Source organism: Elephas maximus, chromosome 5 (genome assembly GCF_024166365.1).
Source record: "Elephas maximus indicus isolate mEleMax1 chromosome 5, mEleMax1 primary haplotype, whole genome shotgun sequence".
In the NCBI taxonomy this organism is placed as follows: domain Eukaryota; kingdom Metazoa; phylum Chordata; class Mammalia; order Proboscidea; family Elephantidae; genus Elephas; species Elephas maximus.
The window spans coordinates 162,130,727-162,158,481 of NC_064823.1; the positions used below are offsets into that span (position 1 = coordinate 162,130,727).

The window sequence follows — 27,755 nt, forward strand, 5'->3', positions numbered from 1 at the left end:
AAGGAGCCTCTGGGTGGGTTCGAACTGGCAACCTTTTGACTAGTAGTTGAGCACTTAACCATTTGTACCAGTCAGGGACTCTACCTGTACGCATGAATGCATTGCACTGGCCTTCCCCAGCCTAGCTCTTCAGCCAGCTGTGTGCAGACTCAGTTTTCATTTGATTGGGAGTGGGCACCTGTGCCAGGTACAGGCCCTGGGGCTGTAAGAAAGTGTAAAGTGGGCTCCTTTCTTAAGTCGATTATAGATGAGTGGGGGATACATGTGACCAAAAGTCAGTAAGAGATACTCAGTATGGTGGCAGCACAGTGTGGTCACAGTCAGCGCTCCTTGGGGGCATCAGGACAGGACTCGAGATTTGCGGGTTGGCAGGAAAGGGCACTCCAGACAGAGGGCATAGCATGTGCAAAGACATGGAGATGTGAAGAATTATGGGATGTTTGGAGAACGGTGGTAATTTTGGACATCATGTGGAACGGGGGCTAGGTTGGAGGCTGTGGCTGGTGAGATGAGCTCCATTGAAGTGGGTGTGCGGGAGATCTTGTTTGTCTCCATTAAGAAGCCTGGACTCACTTTGTTCGGAGGCCATTGAAGGGTCTCTGGGAAGTTGAATTAGTACTTTAAAAGGTCACTCAGCTGACTTGCACGTGGGTTGGAGGAGAAAATAAGGAAACCCAATCAGGAGTTCTTGTCCTAGTTAAGGTGAGAGAGAGACCGAACTGAGATACAGGTAGTCCTCAGCTTACAGCAGTGCTCCGTCCTGATGACTCCATCCTAAGTCAGTTCTGATGTAAGTTGAATACCTCTTTTTTGACCTTTGAACATCCGCGAGTGAACATCTGAGGATGGTGACATCAGCAAGTTACACGCTGCAACATTGTATGTAGTACATATTAATTATAACAGTAAGATGTTCACTGTTGTAACTTGAAAACGTCATAAGTCGAGGACTACCTGTAACAGCTTTGGAATTTAGAGGAAGAGACTGAGTGAAAGAGCATTAAGGCGGCAGACTCAACAGGCTTGTTACTGGTGGAACTTCAGTTCTAAGGATCAAGAAGGGGTCTAGGATGACCATCAGTGTTTTGGGTGGGTGTATGGTGGTGACTTCCATGGAGAGTAGGAACACAGATTTTGGGGGGAAATGTCAGTTTCACATTGAATTGAAGGTTTCAGTAGAGCCTCAGGTGGAGATGTCCAGGTCTCAAGGCTCTGTGTTTCTCAAGCTGTTCCCTTGTCACACACTCTGGAGATGGTTAGGTAACGTACATGCCCGTTACACAGCCAGTGCTCCCAAATCTCTGAGAAGCTCATGGACCACCGAAGAAGAAGCCAATCCAGCGGCCACCAAACAAGAAGAGGTCTGGCCAGCTCTGGGTGACCGAACCCTGGTGCCCATGGTGGAGCAGCTCTTCTCTCACCTGCTGAAGGTGATCAATATCTGTGCACACGTCTTGGACGATGTGGCTCCTGGACCAGCAGTAAAGGTAACTTCTCACTCAGGACTGCTCTAACTTGGCCTTCATGGTTCTGCGGGCTTCCAGGCATCCCCCTGTCATCTCTCTGCTCCGTATCCTCTGTGGCTTTAAAGGGACAAAACTGGCCATATCATGACTAAATTGAACATCAGCGTGTGATCATCATTCCATAGCCCTTTTTGTGTTATTTACCCATTACTGGCACCTCTAAGAGGGCAATAAAACTCACCTAGCTTCTGGCATTCCAGTATTTTCCCTGTTATCTCTCTCACTTCCAGATGGCTCTGCCTACGAAAGACGCGCTGTCTTGTGGGAATGGCTTTCACAAAGCTAGTTAGTGTTCCTTCCGTGAAATGACGAAAGGGGGTAAGGCCCCCCTGGATTTGAGTTCTGCTGGAGAGCGTGTGCCAGGCCTCTCTGTCCTCTGCCTTCTTAACAGGGCCTCTGTTTTTCTGCACAGTAGCACTTGTCTCATCCTGGAAACTTTTCAGTTAAAACAGTTTGTACTTTCTAGTGCTCCGTGGTCACTTCCGAGAGAGACGTTCATTTGGGGAGTTTTTGGTGACCTGAATAATCTTTTTTTTTTTGTTTTTTTAGCTTTATTCTTAGGCTTTCAGCATTAGACGGGGAAGTTGAGAATTGAAGTGGCTGCTTTAAATAGCTCATTTGATGTCTCCCACGTCACTGGCTAAACAGTTTTGCTTTTCTGTGAAGTACAGTGTCAGTACGATCAACTTCACAACAGATGTTAAACTGTTTGCACAATGAATTTAAAATAGACCCATCAACTTATAATTATGTCTGATTATTCTCTTTCTGTGTATCTCACCTCAAGTTTCTTCTGTCTGTAAAAAACTCTCTTCAACTCTGCCTGCTTCTTGAGGCCCATTCTGTCTCCTCCCCACCGCTTCAAACTTTTCTGAAGAGCCGTGTCTCCCAGTGCCCCGAGCTGAAGGCCACCCTTGACAAGACCCGTGTGGCCTCGTCTGGCCTGGACTCAGTTCTTGAAGCCCTGCCAGTCTGGTTTCTGCTGTCTCCGCTCCACAGCAGCTCTTCCTGTGAGGCCTCCCCTGTCAGTCGGGTGGTATTCTTCAGGCCCAGTCTTACCCTCTTGCATTATCTCATACAGCTACTCCCATCTCGAAACATTCTTTTCAGTTGGCTTGTATGTTGTCTCATTTGTTCTTCCTCCCCTTGCTGCTCCCAGATCACTGTCCTGGTTTAGCCCTTTCTGCTCACCATTCAGTGTGGCCTAGGCTCTGTTTCAGGTCACCTTGTCTTCTCTCTCTGGGCCAGCGCTGTCCAGCAGAACTCAACTACAATGGAAATGTCCCATATCTGCACTGTCCAGGACAGTAGCCACTAACCGCATGAGGCTGGTGAACACTAGACAGGTGGCTAGTGCAACTGAGGCAGTGAACTTCTAATTTTGTTTGTGGTTCATTTGTGCTTAGATTTCAGCAGCTCCGTGTAGCTGGCAGCCCTGTGTGGGACCATGCCCCACTAGGGAGTTGGTTGGCTCTCACACCTCTCCTGCCTCGGAGCTCCGGTCCAGTGTGCTCAGCTGCCAGCATGATGCTCGTGGGGGTGGCGTGGGCAGCTCACACTTGGCAGCCTGAAGCAGACTTCTCCTTTCTGGCCGGTGCCTCCCGTCTCCCCAATGTGATCGTCCTTAGGGGAGTCAGCCTAATGCTTCATTTTCGCCCACCACGTTTTTTTTTTTTTTTGCCTCTAGTTTTCCCTCCTAAACCCATTGCTGTCAAGTTGATTCTGACTCATAGCGACCCTGTAGGACAGAGTAGAACTGCCCCAGAGGGTTTCCACGGCCGTACATCTCTATGGAAGCAGACTGCTGTATCTTTCTCCCACTCCCTACTAAATATCTTGCAAATGTATGTTTTGGTAACAGCTCTAGTGAGATACAATTCACATCCCATTCATTTCCATGGTTTGGCACTGTATGGTTCCGTGCTTTTTAGAATATCCACAGAGTTGTACAACCATGAGCACAATCAACTTTAGAACATTTTCATCACCCTAAAAGAAACTCTCCGTCCTTTAGCCATCCCCTCCCTTTGTTCCTGTTCCTCCAGCCCTAGGCAACCACTACTCTGTCTGTCTCTGTAGATTTGCCTATTCTGGACATTTCACATAAATGGAGTCACATAATGGGCGGTCTTTTGAGGAAGACTCCTTTCACTTAGTGTGATGCGTTCAAGGTGCGGGTAGCCTCTTAGCTGGTCTCTGTCATCCTCTCTTGCTCCTTCCAGTCCGTACTCCTCCATGCAGCCATTTTATCCCCATGCTTCTTCCTGTTGCACAGACCAAGCTCGGAGATACACGAAGCGACCTTCCTAGAGTCATGTAGTTAGGGAGCGCCAGAGGTGGCACTTGCAGTCCATGTCTGCCATCTCGTCCCCACTCTGCCCACCATGCAGGCTGCCTCCTGCAGCTCAGGAACCTGGGCATCCCGAGCCTTCTGTGTCCTGCCATGGGTCACGTTCTAGAAAGAGGGTGGGCTTTGGGGTCCCTCTGGGCTTGTTGACTTCCAGCTCTGCTGCTTGTTAGCTGTGACCTTGAGTACGTCAACTCGTGTCTGAGTCTGTTTCTTTGTCTCCGAGGTGAAGTTTAGAACGTTGCTTCGTGTCCTGGCACACATAGAGCACCCTAGCTGCCTGCCCTCGGTGGGGGGGGTGTGCTGGCGCACATAGAGCAGCCTAGCTGTCTGCCCTCGCGGGGGGCGGGTGTCCTGGCACACACACAGCACCCTAGCTGCCTGCCCTGGACGGGGGGGCCGGTGTCCTGGCACACATAGAGCACCCTAGCTGCCTGCCCCGGTGGAGGGGTGTCCTGGCACACATAAAGCACCCTAGCTGCCTGTCCTGGTAGGGGGGTGTCCTGGCACACATAAAGCACCCTAGCTGCCTGTCCTTGTAGGGGGGGGTTGTCCTGGCACACATAGAACACCCTAGCTGCCTGCCCTGGTGGGGAGGTGTCCTGGCACACATAGAGCACCCTAGCTGCCTGCCCCGGTGGAGGGGTGTCCTGGCACACATAAAGCACCCTAGCTGCCTGTCCTGGTAGGGGGGTGTCCTGGCACACATAAAGCACCCTAGCTGCCTGTCCTTGTAGGGGGGGGGTGTCCTGGCACACATAGAACACCCTAGCTGCCTGCCCTGGTGGGGAGGTGTCCTGGCACACACAGAGCACCCTAGCTGCTTGCCCTGGACGGGGGGGCCGGTGTCCTGGCACACATAGAGCACCCTAGCTGCCTGCCCCGGTGGAGGGGTGTCCTGGCACACATAAAGCACCCTAGCTGCCTGTCCTGGTAGGGGGGTGTCCTGGCACACATAAAGCACCCTAGCTGCCTGTCCTTGTAGGGGGGGGTTGTCCTGGCACACATAGAACACCCTAGCTGCCTGCCCTGGTGGGGAGGTGTCCTGGCACACATAGAGCACCCTAGCTGCCTGCCCCGGTGGAGGGGTGTCCTGGCACACATAAAGCACCCTAGCTGCCTGTCCTGGTAGGGGGGTGTCCTGGCACACATAAAGCACCCTAGCTGCCTGTCCTTGTAGGGGGGGGTGTCCTGGCACACATAGAACACCCTAGCTGCCTGCCCTGGTGGGGAGGTGTCCTGGCACACATAGAGCACCCTAGCTGCCTGCCCCGGTGGAGGGGTGTCCTGGCACACATAAAGCACCCTAGCTGCCTGTCCTGGTAGGGGGGTGTCCTGGCACACATAAAGCACCCTAGCTGCCTGTCCTTGTAGGGGGGGGGTGTCCTGGCACACATAGAACACCCTAGCTGCCTGCCCTGGTGGGGAGGTGTCCTGGCACACATAGAGCACCCTAGCTGCCTGCCCCGGTGGAGGGGTGTCCTGGCACACATAAAGCACCCTAGCTGCCTGTCCTGGTAGGGGGGTGTCCTGGCACACATAAAGCACCCTAGCTGCCTGTCCTTGTAGGGGGGGGGTGTCCTGGCACACATAGAACACCCTAGCTGCCTGCCCTGGTGGGGAGGTGTCCTGGCACACATAGAGCACCCTAGCTGCCTGCCCCAGTGGAGGGGTGTCCTGGCACACATAAAGCACCCTAGCTGCCTGTCCTGGTAGGGGGGTGTCCTGGCACACATAAAGCACCCTAGCTGCCTGTCCTTGTAGGGGGGGGTTGTCCTGGCACACATAGAACACCCTAGCTGCCTGCCCTGGTGGGGAGGTGTCCTGGCACACATAGAGCACCCTAGCTGCCTGCCCCGGTGGAGGGGTGTCCTGGCACACATAAAGCACCCTAGCTGCCTGTCCTGGTAGGGGGGTGTCCTGGCACACATAAAGCACCCTAGCTGCCTGTCCTTGTAGGGGGGGGTTGTCCTGGCACACATAGAACACCCTAGCTGCCTGCCCTGGTGGGGAGGTGTCCTGGCACACATAGAGCACCCTAGCTGCCTGCCCCGGTGGAGGGGTGTCCTGGCACACATAAAGCACCCTAGCTGCCTGTCCTGGTAGGGGGGTGTCCTGGCACACATAAAGCACCCTAGCTGCCTGTCCTTGTAGGGGGGGGGTGTCCTGGCACACATAGAACACCCTAGCTGCCTGCCCTGGTGGGGAGGTGTCCTGGCACACACAGAGCACCCTAGCTGCTTGCCCTTGGCGGTGGGGCGGGGGGTGTGTTCTGGCACACAGAACACCCTAGCTGTCTGCTCTGGGGCAGGGGGGAAGGGTGTGTCCTGGCACACATAGAACACTCTAGCTGCCTGCGCTCAGGGGGAGGGGGTGTCCTGGCACACATAGAACACCCTAGCTGCCTGCTCTCGGAGGGGGGTGTCCCCACAGCTCTGGCTGCTTCAGGCCCTCCAGGGCTCCCTGAGGGCCCAGGGGCTCAATAGCTCCTTTCTAGCCCACCTGTTAGGAAGTTCTGGGTCATTACCTGCCATGCTCAGTTGTAGAGTGAGTTAAAGTGTGTAAGTATGTACGGTAGCCGAGCTTTATAAGTATGGATTCAAAGGGAAGAGAGGGTAGAGCCGTGTCCTGTGGTTTTCGGTTTCTGTGCTGATTGTACTTCCTCATCTCTTGTTTTCTGTTTAGGCAGCCTTGCCTTCTCTGACAAACCCCACTTCTCTAAGTCCAATCCGACGGAAGGGAAAGGAGAAGGAAGCAGGAGAGCAGGCCTCTGTACCACTGAGCCCAAAAAAGGGCACAGAAGCTGGTGCAGGTAAGAAGACATGGCGGGGAGGAAACAGGAGTGGGCACCTGGAGGGAGCAGCATCCGTAAGGCAGAGATTTTGTATTTAAACGTACATCCACGTCAAGACAAACATGATATTTGATGTTTTTATGGAAATAGAGTAGTGAAGTCTGAGAAACAGTTCCACCTGGTTTGGTTTCAGAGACTAAAAGCTGACTTTTTCAGCCTGATGGGTATTTGTCCATTCTGTGTGATGGGAATTACCCGGGCCGTCAGTGTGCACCACAGTGTGTCTTCATGTCTCCAAGCTTTTCACAAGGCGCAGTTTTCTGAGGATTGACTATAGTACAACAGGAAGATTCACTGGCCTTGAAAGGTTCAGAACTTTATAAATGCAAAATTGTCAGTATGTGACTGATCGCCTTTCTTCAGGATGAAATAAACTTAATGGCTCCAAGTAAAATATCCTTAAAACTTAGGAGCAGAGCAGTTTATGTGGTGCTGCTGCTCTAAGGTGGATAATACCAGCTTCATGGTAATGTTTGTACCCATTACAGCCTGTGAAAGATTTTCTCAGGCCGTCCCCGTGGGATTGAGTAAAACGCTCAGCAAGCGTGCCATCCGGGGGTTGTCCACATTCTGTGCTGAGGGACCTTAGGTTCACAGAGGTCATGGGATTGGTGAAGGTCATTCAGCTCACTCTGCCTCTGATTCTCAAGCTGGTGCCTTGACAAGCGCACAGGTGAATAAAGCAGAAGAGACAAAATAACTACAGCATATTGCTTTTTTTTCTCTTCTCTCTTTTTTCGGTACTCAGATCCTATTTGTGTTTATTGGTCAGTTTCTCCTTATTTCCAGTTAATCAGCAAGTCAGAGGAAAGACATGCATATTATTCTACTGAAATACTTTTTAAAAATCATTATTGCTGGTCATCTGTTTAAACTTGGCAAGTTTTTACTTTTGATCTAAAAGTTTATGTTTTGTGTGTGTTTTTCAAGCTTCTAGACAAGCTGATACCTCAGGGCCCGTTACGACAAGTAAGTCCTCATCGCTAGGAAGTTTCTATCACCTTCCTTCATACCTCAAATTGCATGATGTCCTGAAAGCTACTCACGCCAACTACAAGGTACGGTCCTCTACTTCTCCGTGCGTGCTGCAGATGCAGGTGGGGATCTCCAGTGGGTGGCGATCTCTTTATGGTTTGCAGGATGTACATGTGTGCACATATACAGAATGAATCCACGTGTGCAGACACACACACACACAGATTGTCATTTGGAATGTGAATACAGTCAGCTTTTTTCAAGTGTGATTGTCTTTCAGCTTTGTTGACGGTGGCTTCTGTTACACATTTTGGATTTTCATATTGGAAAAATAAACTCTTCTGAGGTGTATTGGTTTTGTGTCTGGGGTTCCCCAGGCCATCCCCACATTTGGGGATTGAAAATCTAGAAGGACTCATGAAACAGCACACACCTCAGGTTTATTAGTTTATGTAAGCTGGGTAAGGAGTGTCGCTATATAAGGACACGGCCACATCAGAGAGTAATAAGTCACAGGTGGGGTTGGAGGAGTCCAGGTGCCATTTCAGATGCTCACTCCCTCCTTCAGGGTCACACCAAGCCCAGTCCCCCCAGCAATGAAAACATCGCAACATGAGTGTGACACTTCTGTCGGGGAGGCCCAGAGAGACTCAGCGCCCAGGGCTTCTATTGAGGGGTGATCACACCAAGCACCCTCTCCCTGGCATGGGCCAAAATCCCACAGGGCTGTTTAGCATAAACCACGTGGTTTGCTCATTGAGCCTTGCTTATCTGTCAGGATGGTGGGAAGCTCCTGGAATCCCAGTTCCCGGCCACCAGCCCAGGGCCCAGCTTGCCAGTGGGCCCATCTGAGGCAGCAGTCTCAGGCGTGTGGTGTGAACTCTTCTGCACGGGTCATTTTGTATCGAGGCCTCTCTTATTCTGAGGTTCTGAGATCATTAAACAGCAATCCTCCCATGGTTTCCAGTAATGTTTTTACCCATTTTTTACTTTGAAATTTTTTAAAATCTATCTGCAGTTTATTTTACTATTAGATTCAAAGTATGGGTCTAATGTAGTTGTTCTCCAGGTGCCTTACCAGTTGTCCCAGCGCTGATGACTGAATAATCCGCTCTTTCCTGCCCTGATTGATTTGAAGCGCTGCCATCTCCCATCACATACTGAATTCTTATGCGGCCATAGCTTCCTTCACTGTTGGTTACATCAGTTTGTCCATCTCCCATCACATACTGAACTCTCATGCAGCCATAGCTTCCTTCACGGCTTTGTTACGTCAGTTTGTCTATCTCTTCATGGATTGGAAGCACACTTTTTCATTACTGTGGTTTCTAACATTTTCGAGGGGGTTAGTTCCCCCATTCTTCTTAGGTTTTTATTGTGAAAATGCACGTCACAAAGCATACGCTGTCTCAACAGTTTCTGCACGCACAGTCCATCCCCATTCTTCTCTAGAATTTTCCTGAATGTTCCTAACCTGGTTTTGTATGTGAATAGTAGAATAAGCTTGTCTTATTCCAGAAAAAATCCTGGGAGTATTTCTATTGGGATCATATCGAATTTGTAGACTAATTTAGGGAGCACTGAGACCTGAAGACATTGCGGCCTCAAAAAAAAAAAAAAATTTTTTTTTTTTTTGTCCAGGAGCATGGGCTTCTGCCATTCGTTCACATCTTCCTCCACGTGCCTCACAGCATTTGCAAAAGCCTCTCACACCTATCTTGCATGTTTCTCAATCAGTGTATCCCCAGGTGTCTTAGTTATCTAGTGCTGCTGTAACAAATACCACGTGGGTGGCTTCAAGGAACAGAAAGGTATTTTCTCAGAGTTTAGGAGGCTGGAAGCCCGAGTTCAGGGCGCAGGCTGTAGGGGAAGGCTTTCTTTCACTGTCACCTCTGGGAAGGTCCTGGTTCCTTGGTGACCTTCCTGTGGTGTGGCATCAGTCTTCCCCCATCTCTACTCGCTCCTCTGCCCTTATATGCTCTTTTTATGTCTCAGAGGTGATTGGCTTAGAGCACACCCCACACTGTTGGCCTCTTAACATAACAAAGAAAAAACCATTCCCAAATGGGATTATAACCTCAGATATAGGAGTTAGAATTTACAGCACATATTTGGGCGGGGGACACAATTCAGTCCATAATACCAGATATTCTTTTTTGTTTTCATTTTTACTAATAGATACTTCTCTCTCTCTTTTTTTTTTTTTTTGGAAAACCATTTATAAACCTTGTATGTGTGGTGTCTTTTCCAAAGGACAAGATAATGATAATTTTGAAAGAAAAATCTTCAGCCACATTTTAGAAAAGATACAGGAGCTCTCTTTAGCCAGGTGTTTCTTGCATCAACCCCCAAGTAGAGGGAGAAAAAAACAAAACCCCTTGCCATTGAGTCGATTCCGACTCATAGCAACCCTACGGGACAGAGCAGAACTGTCCCATAGAATTTCCAAGGAGCGCCTGGTAGATTTGAACTGCCAGCCTTTTGGTTAGCAGCCGTGGCACTTAAGCACTATGCCACCAGGGTTTCCAGTAGAGGGAGCAAAACCTTTCAGATGCTACACAGAGAAGGCATTTCTTGTCAGTCTGTTTCGCTCATGGCGCCTTCAGTTCTGACTCTTGGGTGCTCCCAGTGTGCCTGCTCCTGTTTATCATTTTCCTTTCTGAATATCCTGGACTCTGAGGTCCACCTACCATTTTAAATTTGCCTCCCTGGTGCGTTGAATTCCCTGCTTCCTTTGCTGTGTGTACCACCATGTTCATGCCTAGTTGCAGACGTCTCTGTTGTGTTGGAGTAACTAGGATGTCGAGGCGGACCTTTGCCCGTCACCTCTGTTCCCTTTGTCCCTTCAGCTGAGTTGCTGAGCACACTGTTTCCCTCTCGTCGCTTAGCCTTCCTGCGCCTCTGCAGTCCCTTTGCTCTTCCCTGGTCTATTCCCGTCCAAGTCTCCATAGAGCTTCTTCCGCTCTGCTCCAAGCCCCAAGATTGTCCTTTGTATCTTAAGTGTTACCTGGTGACTTACTGTTTACTCTAAAGATGGACCTTCCCAGAGTACATTGCTATTAACTCTCCTTGCCACCAGCATCTCCAAGCCCCCTCCTCTCCCTGCCATCTGCAGAGAAGTGTCCCTGGGCCCATTTTCACTCACGTTCCTCGGGCTTTTGACCTCTTCCCCTCCATCTCCTCTTGGCATGGCTTCATCACATCACCCTGCCCCTTGGGTCCTCAGTTGTCACCTCCTGGTTTTTTCCCTCCTTTCCTTGGCCTGTTGACCCCAAGCGGATGTCAGCAGTATGCTTACATTTTCATTTCTGTCTTTCTCTTGCCTGCTTGCCTCTCCTTTTGCATGGACAGCACTTGCCTCTTCATCATTGGTGGCTGGGTTCCTTTATTCATTGGAGCATTTTTACAGCATTTTGCCAGTATTCATTCTGGCCCTCATTCTTGTACATCTTCTTTGTCCCTGACCTCTCCTCTCAGTCTGTAAATGGAGGAATTGATGCCTGATTTCAGTAAGCCAATCCATAGAATCTTAATTTAGTACTAATTCTTAAAGCTCATTTGGAGCCCTGGTGCCATAGTGATTAAGAGCTCAGCTGCTAACCAAAAGGTCGGCAGTTTGAATCCATCACCCACTCCTTGGAAACCCTATGGGGGCATTCTGCTCTGTCCTGTAGGGTCACTATGACTCAGAGTGGACTCATCAGCAATGGGTTTGTTTGTTTTGAAGACTAATTTAATACTTTTTGTAGCCACATCAAAGAACTATGTCTGAATTTGATACTGATTTCCCCAGAGATCTAAAGCATGGGGAATGGGACTTCTTTTCATATTTTTTGATAAGCCTGTATATCAGACACTGGTTCTCGTGGTCCTTTTAGAGATCCTCCTCATCTGACAGGAGACTGGGAATTCTTTCTTTCAGTAGTATCAGCATAACTTTGATGATGTCCTTTGAAAGATAACAGTTTTAATATGACTGTCTCAGAGTAATTCCCTTTCTGAAGTGTTTTCCCAGCACTGAGAACACAGACAGAAATACATACACAGACACACACACACAGACACATACCTGCACACACAGACACACACACAGAGGCACCCACACGTATACCCCCAGAGCAGCGAGCGTGTAGGGCTGCACAGTGGAGCACATTGCACTGCAGTGGGCAACACTGGCATCTTTGCTTCAGGTCCTACAGTGGCGGTGCCTGTAACTCTGTCTTCTCTCCTTCACCCTCAAGGTCACCTTGGATCTCCAGAACAGCAGCGAGAAGTTCGGGGGGTTTCTGCGCTCTGCCTTGGATGTTCTTTCACAGCTTCTAGAACTGGCAACTCTGCAGGACATTGGGAAGGTTTGTATTGACTTTCTTGTCATCGAGTACACTTGGCCTGCACCTGCCTGAAGGTGGCCTGGAGGGCCTCACTGAGAAGGTGACATGAGTAAAAACCTCGTTTCTCCTCTCCTAAGGGACTCCCATGACCTTATAGTAGCTTGCATGAAGTTGTTCCATAGTCCACTGGTATGCTTTTCTCTCTATTTTTTTTTTTTAATTCTTTCTCTCTTGCTTCATTTTGTTTACTTTCTTTTGCTGCGTCTTCAAGTTCACTAATCTTTTCATCTCTTGCAGTGTCTGATTTGCCATTAATCCCATCCAGTGTGTTTTTCATCATTGACATTGTCGTTTTCATGTCTGGAAGTTTGATTTTGGCCTTTTTTATGTCTCTGCGTAACTTCCTGAACGTATGGAATACAGTTAGAAATACCTTGTTCTGGCCTTCTCTGTTAATTCCAACCTCTCTGTCAGCACTGAGTCACTTTTGATTGATCAATTACACTTCGATTGATTGTTTACACTGTGGACCATGATTTCCTGCCTCTGTGTGCCTAAACCAGAAAATCAAACCCATTGCCATCAAGCTGATCCCAACTCATAGCAGTCATGTAGGATGGAGTAGAACTGCCCCATAGGGTTTCCAAGGAACAGCGGGTGGTTTCGAATTGCTGACCTTTTTAGCTAGCAGCTGAGTCCTTAACCACTGCACCACCAGGGCTCCTCTGTGTGCCTGGTACGTTTTTCACAACGTGCCAGTATTATCATTATTCCCATTCTGCTTGTTGTGTTCCCATTAATCTAGCTTCCCTGCCCCCGTCATTTCTTTCTTCTCTCTGGTCTAGGGTCAATGATGACCATTTGGTCTCATATAGATGGTTATTTAAAGGAGCACAGTACTCATGGCTGATATTTTTATTATATGAGCAAATCTGTTATTCGGCTGAAAGATGACCTCCATGTGTGGCTTCAGTTCCAAGTTTAAAGGGTATCTCAGGGTGATAGTCTCAGGGGTTCCTCTAGTCTCTACTGGTCCAGAAGTCTGGCCTTTTTAAGGACTTTGAGTTTTGTTCTATGTTTTTCTCCCATTCTATCTAGGACAGTCTTTGGTGTCCCTGGTCAGAATGGTCAATAGTGGTAGTTGGGCACCATCTAGTTCTTCTGGTCTCGTGATAGAGGAGGCTGTGGTTTGTGTGGGCCATTAGTCCTGTAGACTAGTTTCTTCTTTGAGTCTTTGGTTTCCTCCTTTCCCTTTTGCTCTAGACAAGTACAGACCAATAGTTGTATCTTGGGTGGCCGCTCTCAATCTTTTAAGACCCCAGATGCTACTCACCAAACTAGGATGTAGAGCATTATTTTTATAAACCATGTCATGGTGGTTGACCAAGGTGTCCCATTAGACAATGGTCTTAAGCCTTCAAACCCTGTAAACCAATCCCTGAGGTGTTTGGTTATATCTAGGGAGTATCTGTAACTGTGCCCCGCTGTGTACTTTATTGTATATGTGAATATGTATGCAGCATACACAAACATGTATATACATATGCTTACAAATAACCTGTACATGCACACCCATATGCTCACATGTGCCTTCCTGTACACATGCATGCATACATCTCTACCTATGTAACCATACACATTTTTGGGGTGTTAATTACTGTTTTTATTGCAAAATTGTATATGTCAGCCTTTACCAAAATTGTCCCTTATTGTGTACTTCTTAGTGTTATCATTTACCTTGATCAAGTTGTACAGACTTCACCCATATTGTCTGTTACCTTTCCCCTCACTAAAAATAACAAGTGTCTACTATCTCGAAAGAACCCTGGTGGTGCAGAGGTGAAGAGCTATGGCTGCTAACCAAAAGGCTGGCAGTTTGAATCTACCAGCCGCTCCTTGGAAGCTCTATGGGGACAGTTCTACTCCGTCCCATAGGGTCGCTATGAGTCGGAATTGACTTGATGGCAATGGGTTTACTGTGTAGAAAGTGATTCCGCTTCCTTACCCCTCCCATCCCTGATAACCATCAAAGAATGTTGCTTTCTCTATGTCTGCCTACTCTTGTCTTTTTATAAAAGTGAGACCATACAGCATTTGTGCTTTTGTGATTGACTTATTTCACTCAGCATGTCCTCCATATTAATCCATGCTATAATGTTTCGAGAACGCACCATTATTCTTTATAGCTGCATAATATTCCATCTTATGTATGTACCAGAATTTGTTTATTCATTCATCTGTCGATAGGCACTTGGGTTGTTTCCATCTTTTCACTACTGTGAATAATGCTACAGTGAACATAGGTGTGCACTTGTATCTTCATGTCACTGCTATTAGATCTCTAGGGCACGTACCTAGGAGCGGGATTGCTGGATCATAAAGTATTTCTATTTCTAGCTTTTTGAGGAAGTATTATTCGGTTTCTATAGTGGTTGTACCATTTTACAATCCCACCAGCGATGTATGAGAGTTTCAATCTTACCCCAACCTTGCCAGCATTTGAGGTCTTGTTTTTTTTGATCAGTGCCATTTTTACAAGGGTGAGATGGTATCTCATTGTAGTTTTGATCTGCACCTCTGTAATGGCTAATGGGGAACCCTGATGGCATGGTGGTTAAGAGCCACAGCTGTTAACCGAAAGGTCGGCAGTTCAAATCCACCAGGCACTCCTTGGAAACTCTACGGGGCAGTTCTACTCTGTTCTATAGGGAAGCATCTTTTCATGTATTTTGTAGCTGCCTGAATGTTCTCTTTGGTGAAGTATCTGTTCATGTCTTTTACCCGTTTTTTTATTGGATTATGTCTTTTTTGTTGTTGAGTTGTTGAAGTTTTCTATGTATTTTAGAGATTGGACCTTTATCAGATATGTCATTCCCAAAGATTTTTTTCTTCCCAGTCTGTAGCTTCCGTAAATTTTCTCGAGCTTTATTCTGGGATGCAGTTAAGTAACTTGGAAGTAGTTTGATTTTTTGGGTATTGCTTTTTTGATTTGTTTGATGGGTTGAAGCAGTATATGGTCTAAGGCTACTTAACTCACCACAGCTGAGACCAGCCTTCGTTCACTTACCAAGTACTCTTCTCAGTGCCCATGAATGGTGCGTTTTTCCGATCTGGCTAGTGGCAGCAGTACCCATTTTCAGGCCCATGTGAGCACAAGCACTGCTCCTGCAGTCCTTCCAGATGCTTCTTTCCCCAGCCTCGGTAGCGCCTTCACCTGCACGCTCACAACCTGCCAGTCCTCGAGGGGACGAATGCCCTGCAGATCTCCAGGGTTCTCTCTGTGAGCCCTCTTTTCCCAGGAACTTGTCCTATGACTCCTAGCTGTCTTGGTCTCCCAGGACTCTTCAGTTCCTTCTCCTCAACTGAGGAGTCCCCTGGGCTTACCTTGCTCACCCTCCTTGCGCCACAACCTGCCACCTCATTTGCTCCTGTCCTTCAAGGCGTGATGCTCGGTATCTTGAAAATTATTGTTTCACTTATTTTGTGTATTTTTATTTTTTCAGGTTGTTTCAGGCCGGAGGATAAATTTTATTTCACTTACCCCTTCTTGAAGTGGAAGTCTCTCTACATTATATTGCACATTAGTATTTGCGATGGGGACATGTTACCCTGGCCTTAGAGAGCCAGGCACAGCATCCTGTCCCCTGCTCCCAGTGCCTGCTCAGTGTCTGGTGTACGTCAGGTGTTCCATACGTTCCATGCAGTTGTTAAGATGTATGGTCTGTTGTTAGACAGATCGGGATTTGAAAGACTCTGGTTGTAGTTCTTCTAGCATTTATTAAGCATCTGCTATGCACTAGTAAAAACAAAAGGTGACGCGTAACAAGGTCAACCCTGAAAAGTACAACCTTCAGCATTTAGAATCTAATCTGAGTAAATCAGTTTTAAAAATGTATGGCCCTTGAGTATTTGAAGCCAACAGAAGTCTGTTGCTTTTTAGTACAGGAAATTATATCAGGTAAATTAAGCCAGAGGCATTTTCAGCATCATTGGTGTTGGTTTTCAGCAAAGTTAATAGCAACTGGGTTACCATTAGTTAGGGATTGAGGAAGTACACCGTTGATTCACATGCCTTGTGTGTTAGTTGTCTAGTGCTGCCATAACAGAAATACCACAAGTGGATGGCTGTAACAAAGAGAAATTTATTTCCGCACAGTAAAGTAGGTTACAAGTCCAAATTCAGGGCGTTGGTTCCAGGGGAAGGCTTTTCTCTCTCTGTCGGCCTTCTCATCAATATTCCCCCAGACGAGGAGCTTCTTCACGCAGGGACCCCAGGTCTAAAGGATGTGCTCTGCTCCTGGTGCTTCGTTCTTGGTGGCTTGAGGTCCCCAACTCTCTGCTTGCTTTCCTTTCCTTTCCTTTCATCTCTTGAGATAAAAAGTAGTGCAGGCCACACCCCAGGGAAACTCCCTTTACCTCGGATCAGGGAGGTGACCTGAGTGAGGGTGGTGTTATAATCCCACCCTAATCCTCTCAACATAAAATTACAATCACGAAATGGAGGACAGCCACACAGTACTGGGAATCCTGGCCTAACCAAGTCGATACACACGTTTTTGGGGGGACATAATTCAATCCATGACACCTTGGTTAGTGAGGTTCTTAGATTTAGGGTCTTCCTATGATTTTTCATAAGGATACCAGATGCCGTACCTGTGATTTTTGATGATGATAAAATAGTTTGGGAGATAGGAAGGTTAAGGCAGTCTTTTTGGCCACTTTTGCAGATCGTTTGAGACCTTCTAGGACTACTTTGTGGTGAATCGCACATTAGGGGTGCATTATTTTGTGGGAAATGTATTACGGTCACTTGAATGTAAGCTCCACAAATTCGGGGTTTTCTGATGCTTGTATAGTTAGGCATTCCTACCCTGAAAATAGGGCTGGACCTGTAGTAGACCCACAGTAATCCTGGCTGAATGAATGAATGAAGGAAGGAAGAGAGGGGTCAGTACATGAATACTAAATGCACGCATGAATAGTTGAAATGTGTCTACTTTGATTTCTGTACTTTTTATTGCTTTTCTCTGTTCAAAATGATAAATTGGAAATTACAGCCTTCCTCTGGTTTTTACTAATGTGTACAACTTAAACAGAAGCTACCTGTGTTTTTGATTCCTGTCTAGGGTTCACAACACTTACTTCAATGTCTTCCTGCTTATTGTCTCCGTAGTGTGTTGAGGAGATCCTTGGGTACCTGAAATCCTGCTTTAACCGGGAGCCGATGATGGCGACGGTCTGTGTTCAGCAGGTGAGGAAGTCCTCAGCAGTCCTGTACTGCAGAGCCCTCCCTGCGGAGTTGATGTTGCAATGCTGTGTGTCACTCAGAGGGTGGGTCGGGGGAGGTGTGGTCAGCAGGAAGGACAGGGCGATCTGGCCATCCTACCTGTCAGGCCTCGCTCACTCCATTTTCAGGGCCAAGGTGGAGTGTAGGAGAGTGGGTGTTTTTCCTGCACCTCCACGTCTCGTGCTCTTGGCAGAGGAGGTCTGTCCCTCTGGAGGGCGGGGCACCTGTAGCTCCACTGGTTCTTTGGTACCTAGCCGTCATCTCAGCCTTCTCCGGGTCCTTGTTTGGAATGCTCAGCCTCACTTGGAGTTATAAGGCCACTCGAAGTACTAGGGTCAGTTGTTATCATTGAAGGTCTGAGCAGCACATCCAGCAGCAGCGCCACAGGGTACAGACGTGACCCACAGTAAGCGTTTCACAGTCCGTATTTCATGCAGACGTCCAGTTACTTGTGGATGGATTCGATGGTTGTGTGGGAGACCCCCAGGTGCTGCTCAGGCTGCGTGAAGTCACGTGTTGATGACTTTGCCTCTTTCACTGTAGTTGTTGAAGACTCTCTTTGGAACAAACTTGGCGTCACAGTTCGACGGCTTGTCTTCCAACCCCAGCAAGTCTCAAGGCCACGCCCAGCGTCTCGGCTCCTCCAGTGTGCGGCCAGGCCTCTACCATTACTGCTTCATGGCGCCATATACCCACTTTACCCAGGCCTTGGCAGATGCCAGTCTGAGAAACATGGTGCAGGCGGAGCAGGAGCCGGACGCCTCAGGGTAACAGCCCCCTGCCCCCCATGTCCATGTGCTGTCTTTGGTGGGGACACGAAAGAGGACCAGTGAATCTGTGTGAAAAGCGGAAACTAACTCACATCTCCAAGGGTCTGCTTTGTATCGTTGATGCAGAGGTGGCTGTGGAGTAGCCCTGCCTTCACAGACGTGCCTAGTCCAGTGAGCAGGATAGGTGTTTATGGGGTTCTCCCATCCCAAAGGTGGTCGGGAAGAGGAAGAAGAGGCCAGGCGGCTGTGCGTGAAGCGCCGACTCTACTCCCATCAACACAGCAGAGCTGTGATGTGGCACGTCCTCGTACACTTAAAGCACATTTCATGACATTCCCCTTTCTGTGATGTGGCGTGTGTCGTGGAGCTGTTCTCGTCTCTAACTGAGGTGAAAAGACAGCTTCAACACGGCAGTGTGTTAGCTTTCAGAGGCATTTGAAGGGCATAGAAAAATCCTGGATAGATGACTTTGGGTTTTATGAGCCCGATGGCTAAAAGCCTCTTTTCACTTACGTTTATGTTTTGGCCTGCGATGCCTTAATACTGTGGGTGTTTCTTAAATTACCATCATTATTGGCAGATACCGTATTTCTATGCGAATAGCACATCACGTGTTATTTTGCCAACTGCACCCTTCCCGTGCGGTATTTTCCAAATCACCCTGTGCCAGTTTTTTTTTTTTTTTTTTACATGTAGCTATGAAAAAAGTTAGCATAGCATGTTTGTGAAAATACCTCACAGGGGGAGGATGCGGTTGGCAAAAAAAAAAGCGTATAACGCCTTTGTCATTTTTGTAAAAATACAGTATTTGAGTTGCTACTCACTAATAGAATAATAGAGTCCCTTATTTTATAGATGTAGTAACCAAACAGCAACAGTTTAAACACTCAAGTCAGGACCCAAGGAAAATGCCCGTGTGTCTGGCTTTACATTAATGTCACTGACGTGCCAGCTGTATGTCCGAATGGGGGCAGGCCTCTCTGAGTGCTTTGTGTGGTAACGCAGGAGTAAATGAACAAACACCCGTGTGTATGTGTATGTTTTCTTGTGTTTTAATCTCATGTATGTGTTTACATTTTTTAGAGGATGTAGTTGGTTTAAGTATTTTTTAAGTTTTTTGTATTTTTTTACCCTCTAGATTACCAAATCTTTGAGATGCTTTGGTCTCCTAGGACTTTCCCATTTCTCTGTCATCACCTAGAGACTTCGTCCTGGTAGCAGGGGAAAGCTCAGCCCTGACCTAGGACTTTCCCATTTCTCTGTCATCACCTAGAGACTTCTCCTGGCAGCAGAGGAGAGCTCAGCCCTGAGTGGCTTCCTGCAGGTGACAGCATTTGATGACTGTCCATCCATCAACTGCAGACTCAAAGTTTAGTTCAGTTATCTTCTTTAAAAAAGAACGTACTATCATTACACTGAGTGGCCTTTAAAGCTCTTTCTGACTATAAAGACTAACGGTTTTGTGACTATGAAATTCGTCTGAACTGGAGTAGAGCCAAGTATAGGAGGAGAATATTTAAGGATGTTTGTCTCTGCCCTCTTTTTTGTTCGGCAGGTGGTTCGACGTGCTCCAGAAAGTGTCTTCCCAACTGAAAACAAACCTCACAGGCGTCACAAAGAACCGTGCAGATAAGGTAATTGTGAGCTGTAGCTTAGAAGGCACTTCAGCGCAAGACAGTTTCGGTGCTAGAAATAAACATTGAGCTGAGACTTTGCAGATCGGTCGCTTGAAGCTTTTCATAGAAGAATCACTAATGAACCTTCTTTTTTTTTTTTTATAGAACGCTATTCATAATCACATTCGCTTATTTGAGCCGCTTGTTATAAAAGCTTTAAAACAGTACACAACAACAACATCTGTGCAATTACAGAAGCAGGTTTTAGACTTGCTGGCGCAGCTGGTTCAGTTACGGGTCAATTACTGTCTTCTGGATTCGGATCAGGTTTGTCACTTTGCCATTCGCCTCATCCCTGTTCGTCATTTCACCCTGTCTGTGTATTCTTTCATCAATCACCTGAAAAAGACACTGAAATATACCGTAAAAAATGTGCAGTTTTGTTCCCCACCAATTCCTGCCTCTTGCACGCAACTGGCTGCTTGCAGAATCCTGGACCCAGAGCAGGCCTTGGCCAGTCTGGACATCCGCGCCCCAGGCCTCCCTCCCAAGTCTGTGTTGTGCCCCGCTGGGTTCAGTCTTAAAAATATCGCCAAAGGTTCTTCCCATCCACTTGCCTGCCCTCACTCCAAACAAAGTATGAATTCAAATTATAAAATATAATTAAGATTTATAGTTTTGGGGACATTTGTGCACAATCCATTGTTTTAAATAGAGACTCTCAGTTACGATACACAGTTTCAAGCAGTCCAGACTCCACTAGCCTCTTGTAAAGGGATGAGATCCAACAGAAAGGTACTTGCGGCTGTGCTCCTCACCTCCACCTGGGAGCCACACGGCCTGGCTCCAGTGCGGCGTCACTGTCCTCTGACAAGTAGGAGCCTCAGCAGCCCTGCCTTCCTCACTGCGGGGGGAGATTCTGGCACCAGCTAGGAGACGCACCGAGATATGTCACTGATGACGCTGCATCTCTTAATCAGGCCTGAGTCTAGCTAAATTCACTACAGGTGAGGTTGCCTGGAGGCAGCCAGACCCTGACCGTCCTTGTTGAGTTGGGATCCTGGCTGCTCTCCACATGAGTAAGGAAAGTTTCGGAGATAGAGATGTTGTAATTCTCCATTTCCTCCTAGACCTAACAGTGTCTGTAGAACTGCCCGCACCTTCGCTCACCACCAAGTGTCTGTATCTCTAGGAGAAACAAGGACACATGTTCAAGACACTGAGTCTCCACAAGTGGCATGAAGGGGGGTCAATCTCGAGGGTCAGCGGTGTCAAGGGGTGGACCCAGCGCTCAGTCCTTGGCCTGACCTCGCTACTCTTCCTTCTTCACTAAAGTTATCAGAAGAGAGTTAGTCTGAAAGCGCTCTTTAGGGACTAGGCTGTTGAGGAGTGGCTGGGCAGCTCCATTCCCTCAGCTTTCACACTAGGCGGTTGGTAGAGGGAAGCCCTGGTCTCACACAGGGGGTGGCAGTGGCTACGAGGGGAGCCGGCCCCTGGGTGTGTGACAGAGACTCACAGAATAAGGAGGGCTCCATGGGTCCTTCCTGATAAGAACCCCAGGGCCACGGTGAGTATGCACAGCGGGGAGAGAGAGTATCGGTCTGGTCCATACTAGTACGAACACATCAGAGGATGCAGTCTACTTTTTCCTAAGAATTTCCTGATCCCGACCCATCCTAGGTGGATGCTGATTTTCTCGTGTGGTCTTTACAGACTGATCTCTTTTTGGCTACCTTTTTTTCAGTTGTGGTTAGTGTTAGTTGTGGTTAGCGCCCCTCAAGTCGGCCCCTCCTAGCTCATGGTGACCCCATGCCCAGTGGAACGAAACTCCACCCGATCCTGTGCCATCCCGCGTTAGGTTGGGGATCGGACTGGGTTTCCAGTGGCTGGTATTTAGATCGCCAGGCCTTTCTTCCTGGTCTGTCTTAGTCTAGAAGCTCCACTGAACCTGTTGAGCGTCACAGCAGCACGCAGGCCCCCCCAACAGACGGGTGGTGGCGGTGCGTGAGATGCTTTGGCCAAACCCGGGTCTCACCGATGGGAGGTAAGACTCCTACCACTGAGCCACCAATGTTCCTCATGTTTAGTAAGCAACAAAAATAAACAACTCTTCACTCTTCAGAATTGTTAGATAGACTTGACTCTTCGTCACATTTCCTTCTTTACTCATTCTACATGGAGCCTTATCAAAACTCGAATGATTTTTGCTTTTTTTCTTCTGTCTTTCTAAAATCTCTGTCCAGTACATAAACTTTGAGAGAGGGTGGCTTCAGCGTTCTTTCATACTGCCCGTGCTCGTCTGTGCATGCGTGGTAACTGCATTGTTAGCTTGTGGTTCACTCCGGGCCCCAGCTCTCATTCTGCCACAATCCAGCAAACTATTTCCAGATACCTCTCACATTGGTAGTGTTATGTCTCTGATGCCATTCCTTCTGTAGCCCACATTTGCTCTCTTTGGCTTTTGTACAGCAGCCTCTCTCCCAGCAGATTCTTAGGAATCAATACACTGCGCGTTTAGATGAACAAAGAGAGAAAACTAGACCCGGTGAAAGGTTTAACTCAATTCAGATAATGATTTACTGAGCACCTGCTGTGTGTCTGGCATCATGCCCAGAGGCTGTGAGAAAAATAGAAGCTCCACACTTTACTCTTTTGAAGTATCTCATCCAGGGAAGAGCAAACGGATGTGTGTGAAGAGCGTGATGCAAAACTGGGTTTAATCTAGTCCTAAGGCATCGCCTCTGTCCCTCAGGCCACCCCCCCTCGCCCCTCCGCTGAACTGGTCCGTGTGGGTGGGGGGTGGGGAGAGACAGAGGATGCATTAATTTGGCCATCACTAAACCAGCAGGCAGAAACCTGTGCTTCATGGTTTGTCGTGAGCTGGATCACGTGAGCCCCCACGTGTGTCTTTTGGGTACTGCCTGCTATCTTTTGAGGTTTGTTTTTTCAGTGAGGCTTTACCTCAGTGTTCAGTGAACTTGTTTAAGTTGTTGTCTATAAGCAGATTTATCTGCTCTCAGGAAACGTGTTAAAAATTTACACAGATAAGTAGAAAGAAATGTCAACCTGCTATTTACAATTAACCTAATTTGCAGATTTTAATCCTGTTACATGATGTGAAATTTTTTATTTTCCTGCCTGAAGGTGTTTATTGGATTTGTGCTGAAACAGTTCGAATACATCGAAGTGGACCAGTTCAGGTAAGAGTGTTTTGTTGCTTCAGCGCTCTTGTCCTTGTCAGGCCTTGACATGTGAATTTAGATGATTGAGATGGGCCTTTTCCTTACAGGACACTTAGGCAGCTTTGCTTAGATCATTTCTCAGTGGAAATGTGATGAACGCGCTGTGCATTTCTGCGTCCCCTAAAAATTAGGAAGTGTCTCAGTAGCTCTGCATCCGTTAATTACATGTGTTTTCGGTTCTCATTTCATATTTCAAAGCACTTAATTATGATGCCAGATTGTTAAGTGAGATTTCATCTGATGGGGCACTAATTGTTTTAATCTTCTTAGAGAAAGCATTTTTCAGATACAGTTGTCTTCAGTAAAACGTAATTACTGTGTACTTCGTTAATTGCCGCTTTTCCTTGCTAGACATTTAATACTTCTTGCTATGGCAGACATAGATTTCTAAGTATAATTATTAAAAGTAAGATTCTTTAGTTTCTGAAGTTAAAGGCGCACAGAGCAGAAGAAGAGTGTTTCGGAGCCTCCCTCAGGCCTAGAGACCCAGATTCCTAATCGCATCCTTGTGACAGTGTGGCTGTGTTTCTCGGACAAGTCACTTTTCCCTTTGGAATCCAGGTTCCTCAACTGGAGATGGAAGGGGCCGAGGGAGAGCTAGCCAGGTGGCACCTCGCGTGCACCAGTGCTGCCGGGGTGCTTTTCCCCACGCCCGCACTGAGCCCTTCACCTGCCAGCGCCCCCATTTTGTAGGCCGACAGCTGGGTGGTGGCAATGGGGTTCCATTAGATCGCTGAGTTCCCTTTAGCTGGATGTCCTCTCTTCTCAGCCTCGAGTCCTGAGTGGCATCGTGTTGCTTGTACGGATGGTGTCTCCTCCTTTTTAAAGGAAGCGTCTAAATGGCTGTTTTTGTTTCCAGGGAATCGGAGGCGATTATCCCAAACATCTTTTTCTTCTTGGTATTGCTGTCTTATGAACGCTATCATTCAAAGCAGATCATTGGAATTCCTAAAATCATCCAGCTCTGCGATGGCATCATGGCCAGTGGGAGGAAGGCTGTGACACATGGTAACTGGGGTCCTCAGTAACTGCGATGTGCCTGGCAGCCTTAGTCTCTTGTCATGCCTACGTCCAGCCCTGTGCTTTGTAGGCTCTGTGTGTGTGTGTGTGTGTTTGTGTGTGTGTGCCTGCACGTGCACGTGTGTGGCTGGAGGTGTTGAAAAGAAGTAGAGTACATTCTTTACTCTCAGGAGTTTATAATCTACTTAGAAGAAAAAAATACAAAAAAAATGGGTCTGAGACAGTAGGTTCTGCACGTAAATACTCCTGTTCTTCAGTATGAAACACAAAGACTTTACAGATCCAACTTGACATAAATCAAGTGACAGGATATGTTATCCAGTACCCAGTGGTGTTGGAGGGTAGAGTTTGACCCTGACTCACGACCTCGGGTCCTGCATGGTTATCTTAAAGGAGCTTAAATATGGGTTGCAGAAAATGGTCAGCTGCTCACCAGCCTCCCTCCAGCCTCTGGGACGAGTGTGTGGCTTTAAGAGTGAGCTGTAAATCTCTCCTTGAACATTTAAAATCAATCTCCAAGCAACTCCCTGCTGGCTCCTCTGACTCCATTGTCAGGGATCTGTAGGTTTTTGAACTTTGATAGCGATGTATCCTAAGACCTCCCCAGATGTAAGAACGGCCCCATCGTGTCCACTGTCCTCCACGGAACGTACCTGCAGTAGAGCAGGGTGCTGAGCTGGGCCGAGAGGCAGGGGCCTGGCTGTTGGCTTGATGTTCATGCTCGCTAAGTGAGCCAGTCTTTCCACAACCTGGCTGTCACTTCCAGTCCCTGCCTCAGCAAAAGTAGGTTACTCCATGTATGGACCCAGAGGCCAGGGAGAGTTGGAAATGCACGTGGCAAACGCAGGGACGACTCTGGTTTCCCGGACATAGGTGAGTGTTTGGACCTGGACTCAGCAGGCAGCCAGCCCAGTACCTTCACCGGGGAGGCTGGCCATCTGTAGGGGGTCCCAGAGAATGCCTGTCTGGGGGCCACGACAGAAGTAGTCAGACCCTCTCCCAGTGAAAGGCATTTCTTCCGTGGTTTATTCATCGTGGGTGCGTTAGACTAAGAATTTTCTTGACTGCTGTTTAGTGTAAAGAGAAGACTTGGGGAAAGCTATGTAATGACAGACTGAGTTTACTGAAGACGGCACAGAAATCTAATGGTGTGTCTGAATACACCCTGTTGGAGAAACGTCACCTCTTCAGCTAAATCTGGAGTAGATTATGCACAAGACCGGGAATGTTGCTATTTTGGTTAGTTGGGAAGGTTTATTATTTTTTTAATTGACTTTTGAGCCTGTGTCACCTTTTCTCAAAAGTGATATTATGCCACAGAGACCCCAGTTTTCTTTTTTCAAAAAGTCTTCCCAAAACAAATGAGTGTTCAGAGGAAGGCCTTAGCCTCCTGTGCTGGTGTGATGGTAATCTCACTGCACGTTCTTCTGCTCATCAGTAGCCGTAATGTGCCCCTTGTTATAACCCGAGTGCAGACTAGGGCTTTGTCTGTCCCTTGAGAGCGCTGTGGAAGCATGAGGCCTGTCTTCAGGCGTGTGGCTCACACAGCGCCGACTAGGGCTTTGTCTGTCCCTTGAGAGCACTGTGGAAGCGCGAGCTCTGTCTTCAGGAGTGTGGCTCAACACAGCGCTGACTAGGGCTTTGTCCCTTGAGAGCGCTGTGGAAGCATGAGCTCTGTCCTCAGGAGTGTGGCTCACACAGTGCTGACTAGAGCTTTGTCTGTCCCTTGAGAGCGCTGTGGAAGCATGAGGTCTGTCCTCAGGAGTGTGGCTCACACAGTGCTGACTAGGGCTTTGTCTGTCCCTTGAGAGCCCTTTGGAAGCATGAGCTCTGTCCTCAGGAGTGTGGCTCACACAGTGCTGACTAGAGCTTTGTCTGTCCCTTGAGAGCGCTGTGGAAGCATGAGCTGTGTCTTCAGGAGTGTGGCTCACACAGTGCTGACCAGCTCCCCGTGTGCCCGCAGCTATCCCGGCCCTGCAGCCCATTGTGCACGACCTCTTTGTGCTGAGAGGGACAAACAAAGCAGACGCAGGAAAGGAGCTGGAGACCCAGAAAGAGGTGGTGGTGTCTATGCTGCTGAGACTCATCCAGTACCACCAGGTACGTGGAGACAGGGTCCGTCACGGGCGAGGTGCCACTTTGTCCAGTGAGCTGACCTGTTAGACAAGAATTGTGGCTTTGTACACGCTCTGGGCTCCCTAGGGCTGGGGAGGCCGGAGAAACAGATGAGCCAGTGGTACCTGTCACTGAAGGGTGTACAGCCCCCTGGGGAAGCCACCTGATGCACATCTGACAGTCAAGAGAGCGTCCTGAAACGGGGACCAAAGGTCTGTTAACGGACAAAGTTGGCCACAGTGGTGGGATTCTTAAAGGTGATAGGCACCTCACATCGGGAATACTTTTAAGACTTTTACTGTACATTTAGTTACCAATGTTTTGACACAGGGCCAAGGTCGTTGTCTTAGAACGGATTTCTGGTTTTACTTTCCTGAGAGTGGGGCAGAGGAGCCCTGGTGGTGTACTTGGCTGCTAACCAAAAGGTTGGCGGTTTGAACACACCCAGCAGCTCCACAGGAGAAAGGCCTGGCCATCTGCTCCCATAAAGATTACAGCCAAGAAAATGCCATAGGACAGTTCTGTTCTGTCACATGGGGTCGCCATGAATCAGAATTGACTTGACGGCACCCAACATCAAAGTGGAGCAAAATTTAAAGACATTTTAAGGCAGTCTGAGTACAGCAATCTAGCTTCTTAAATGACGCCTCCCTTTGACTTGGCAGTTGCCAGCCCTTGCTTATTTTGGCAGTTCTCTTTAGTTGTTGGTCTTTCAGTGTCTACAAAACCATAAACTTTTTGCACAGAGACAACACTTTGTGCATCGGTGTTTATTGATGTATGTAATGATTTAGTTACGGAGTTCCCGTGGCGTAATGGTTAAGCTCTTGGCTGCTAACAGAAAGGTCAGTGGTTTGAACCCGCCATCTACTCCTCGGAAGAAAAGACCTGACGATCTGTTTCCATAAAGATAACAGCCTAGGAGACCCTATGGGGCAGTTCTACTCTGTCCTTTAGGGTCACCATGAATCAGAATTGACTCAGCAGCACACAGCAACAACAACATCAACAACATTTAGTTAAATATTTAATATTTAATTAAAAAAAAAAAAAAAAAAAAACCGTTGCCGTTGAGTTGATTCTAACTCATAGCAACCCTATAGGACAGAGTAGAACTGCCCCATAGGGTCTCCAAGGAGCGCCTGGTGGATTCCAGCTGCGGACTTTTTGGTTAGCAGCCGAGCTCTTAACCACTACACCACCAGGGTTTCCTAATATTTAGTTACACCACCTAATTACAGTAAAAAGTACAACTTCCATGAAGAGATCTGAGGTTGAGGAGTGACTCCTGGCAAATGCAGCCAGTCGGAGAGTAGCTCATCAGCTGTGCATGTCGAACGAGAGAGAACAGAGACGGTGGCTGATCTGGTCAGCTAGTGAGGTCGAGGTTGGCTCACAGAGCTTTTCCTGGAATTGAGGGTGATTTCTCTCGTGTGGCAGAAGTGGTATAGAAACCCCTCGAAGAGAGACGGCCAGGTGGTTGGGGCAGGTTTTATAGAGATTAGGCTGTTTCCTTCTTTATAAAACCGAAAGCCCGCTGCCATCGAGTGGATTCTGACTCACAGTGACCCTACAGCACAGAGTACACTGCCCCATAGGGTTTCCAAGGAGCGGCTGGTAGATTTGAACTGCCGACGTTTTGGTTAGCAGCCGAGCTCTTAACCACTATGCC

The 27,755-nt window shown here is 47.9% G+C and overlaps 1 protein-coding gene across 4 annotated transcripts in view; it reads left to right on the forward strand.

Moving 5' to 3' along the window:
- Nucleotides 1-27,755, forward strand: part of HTT (huntingtin) — a 191,327-nt gene that overhangs the window by 99,481 nt on the left and 64,091 nt on the right. For all 4 annotated transcript variants that reach the window (XM_049886648.1, XM_049886645.1, XM_049886646.1 and 1 more), the window contains 11 exons: nt 1,285-1,487; nt 6,559-6,685; nt 7,658-7,785; nt 11,944-12,054; nt 17,207-17,284; nt 17,864-18,087; nt 19,646-19,724; nt 19,872-20,033; nt 22,851-22,906; nt 23,808-23,956; nt 25,932-26,068. In XM_049886648.1, coding sequence (XP_049742605.1) covers nt 1,285-1,487; nt 6,559-6,685; nt 7,658-7,785; nt 11,944-12,054; nt 17,207-17,284; nt 17,864-18,087; nt 19,646-19,724; nt 19,872-20,033; nt 22,851-22,906; nt 23,808-23,956; nt 25,932-26,068 — 1,454 coding nt within the window. The remainder of the gene's footprint in view (nt 1-1,284; nt 1,488-6,558; nt 6,686-7,657; nt 7,786-11,943; nt 12,055-17,206; nt 17,285-17,863; nt 18,088-19,645; nt 19,725-19,871; nt 20,034-22,850; nt 22,907-23,807; nt 23,957-25,931; nt 26,069-27,755) is intronic.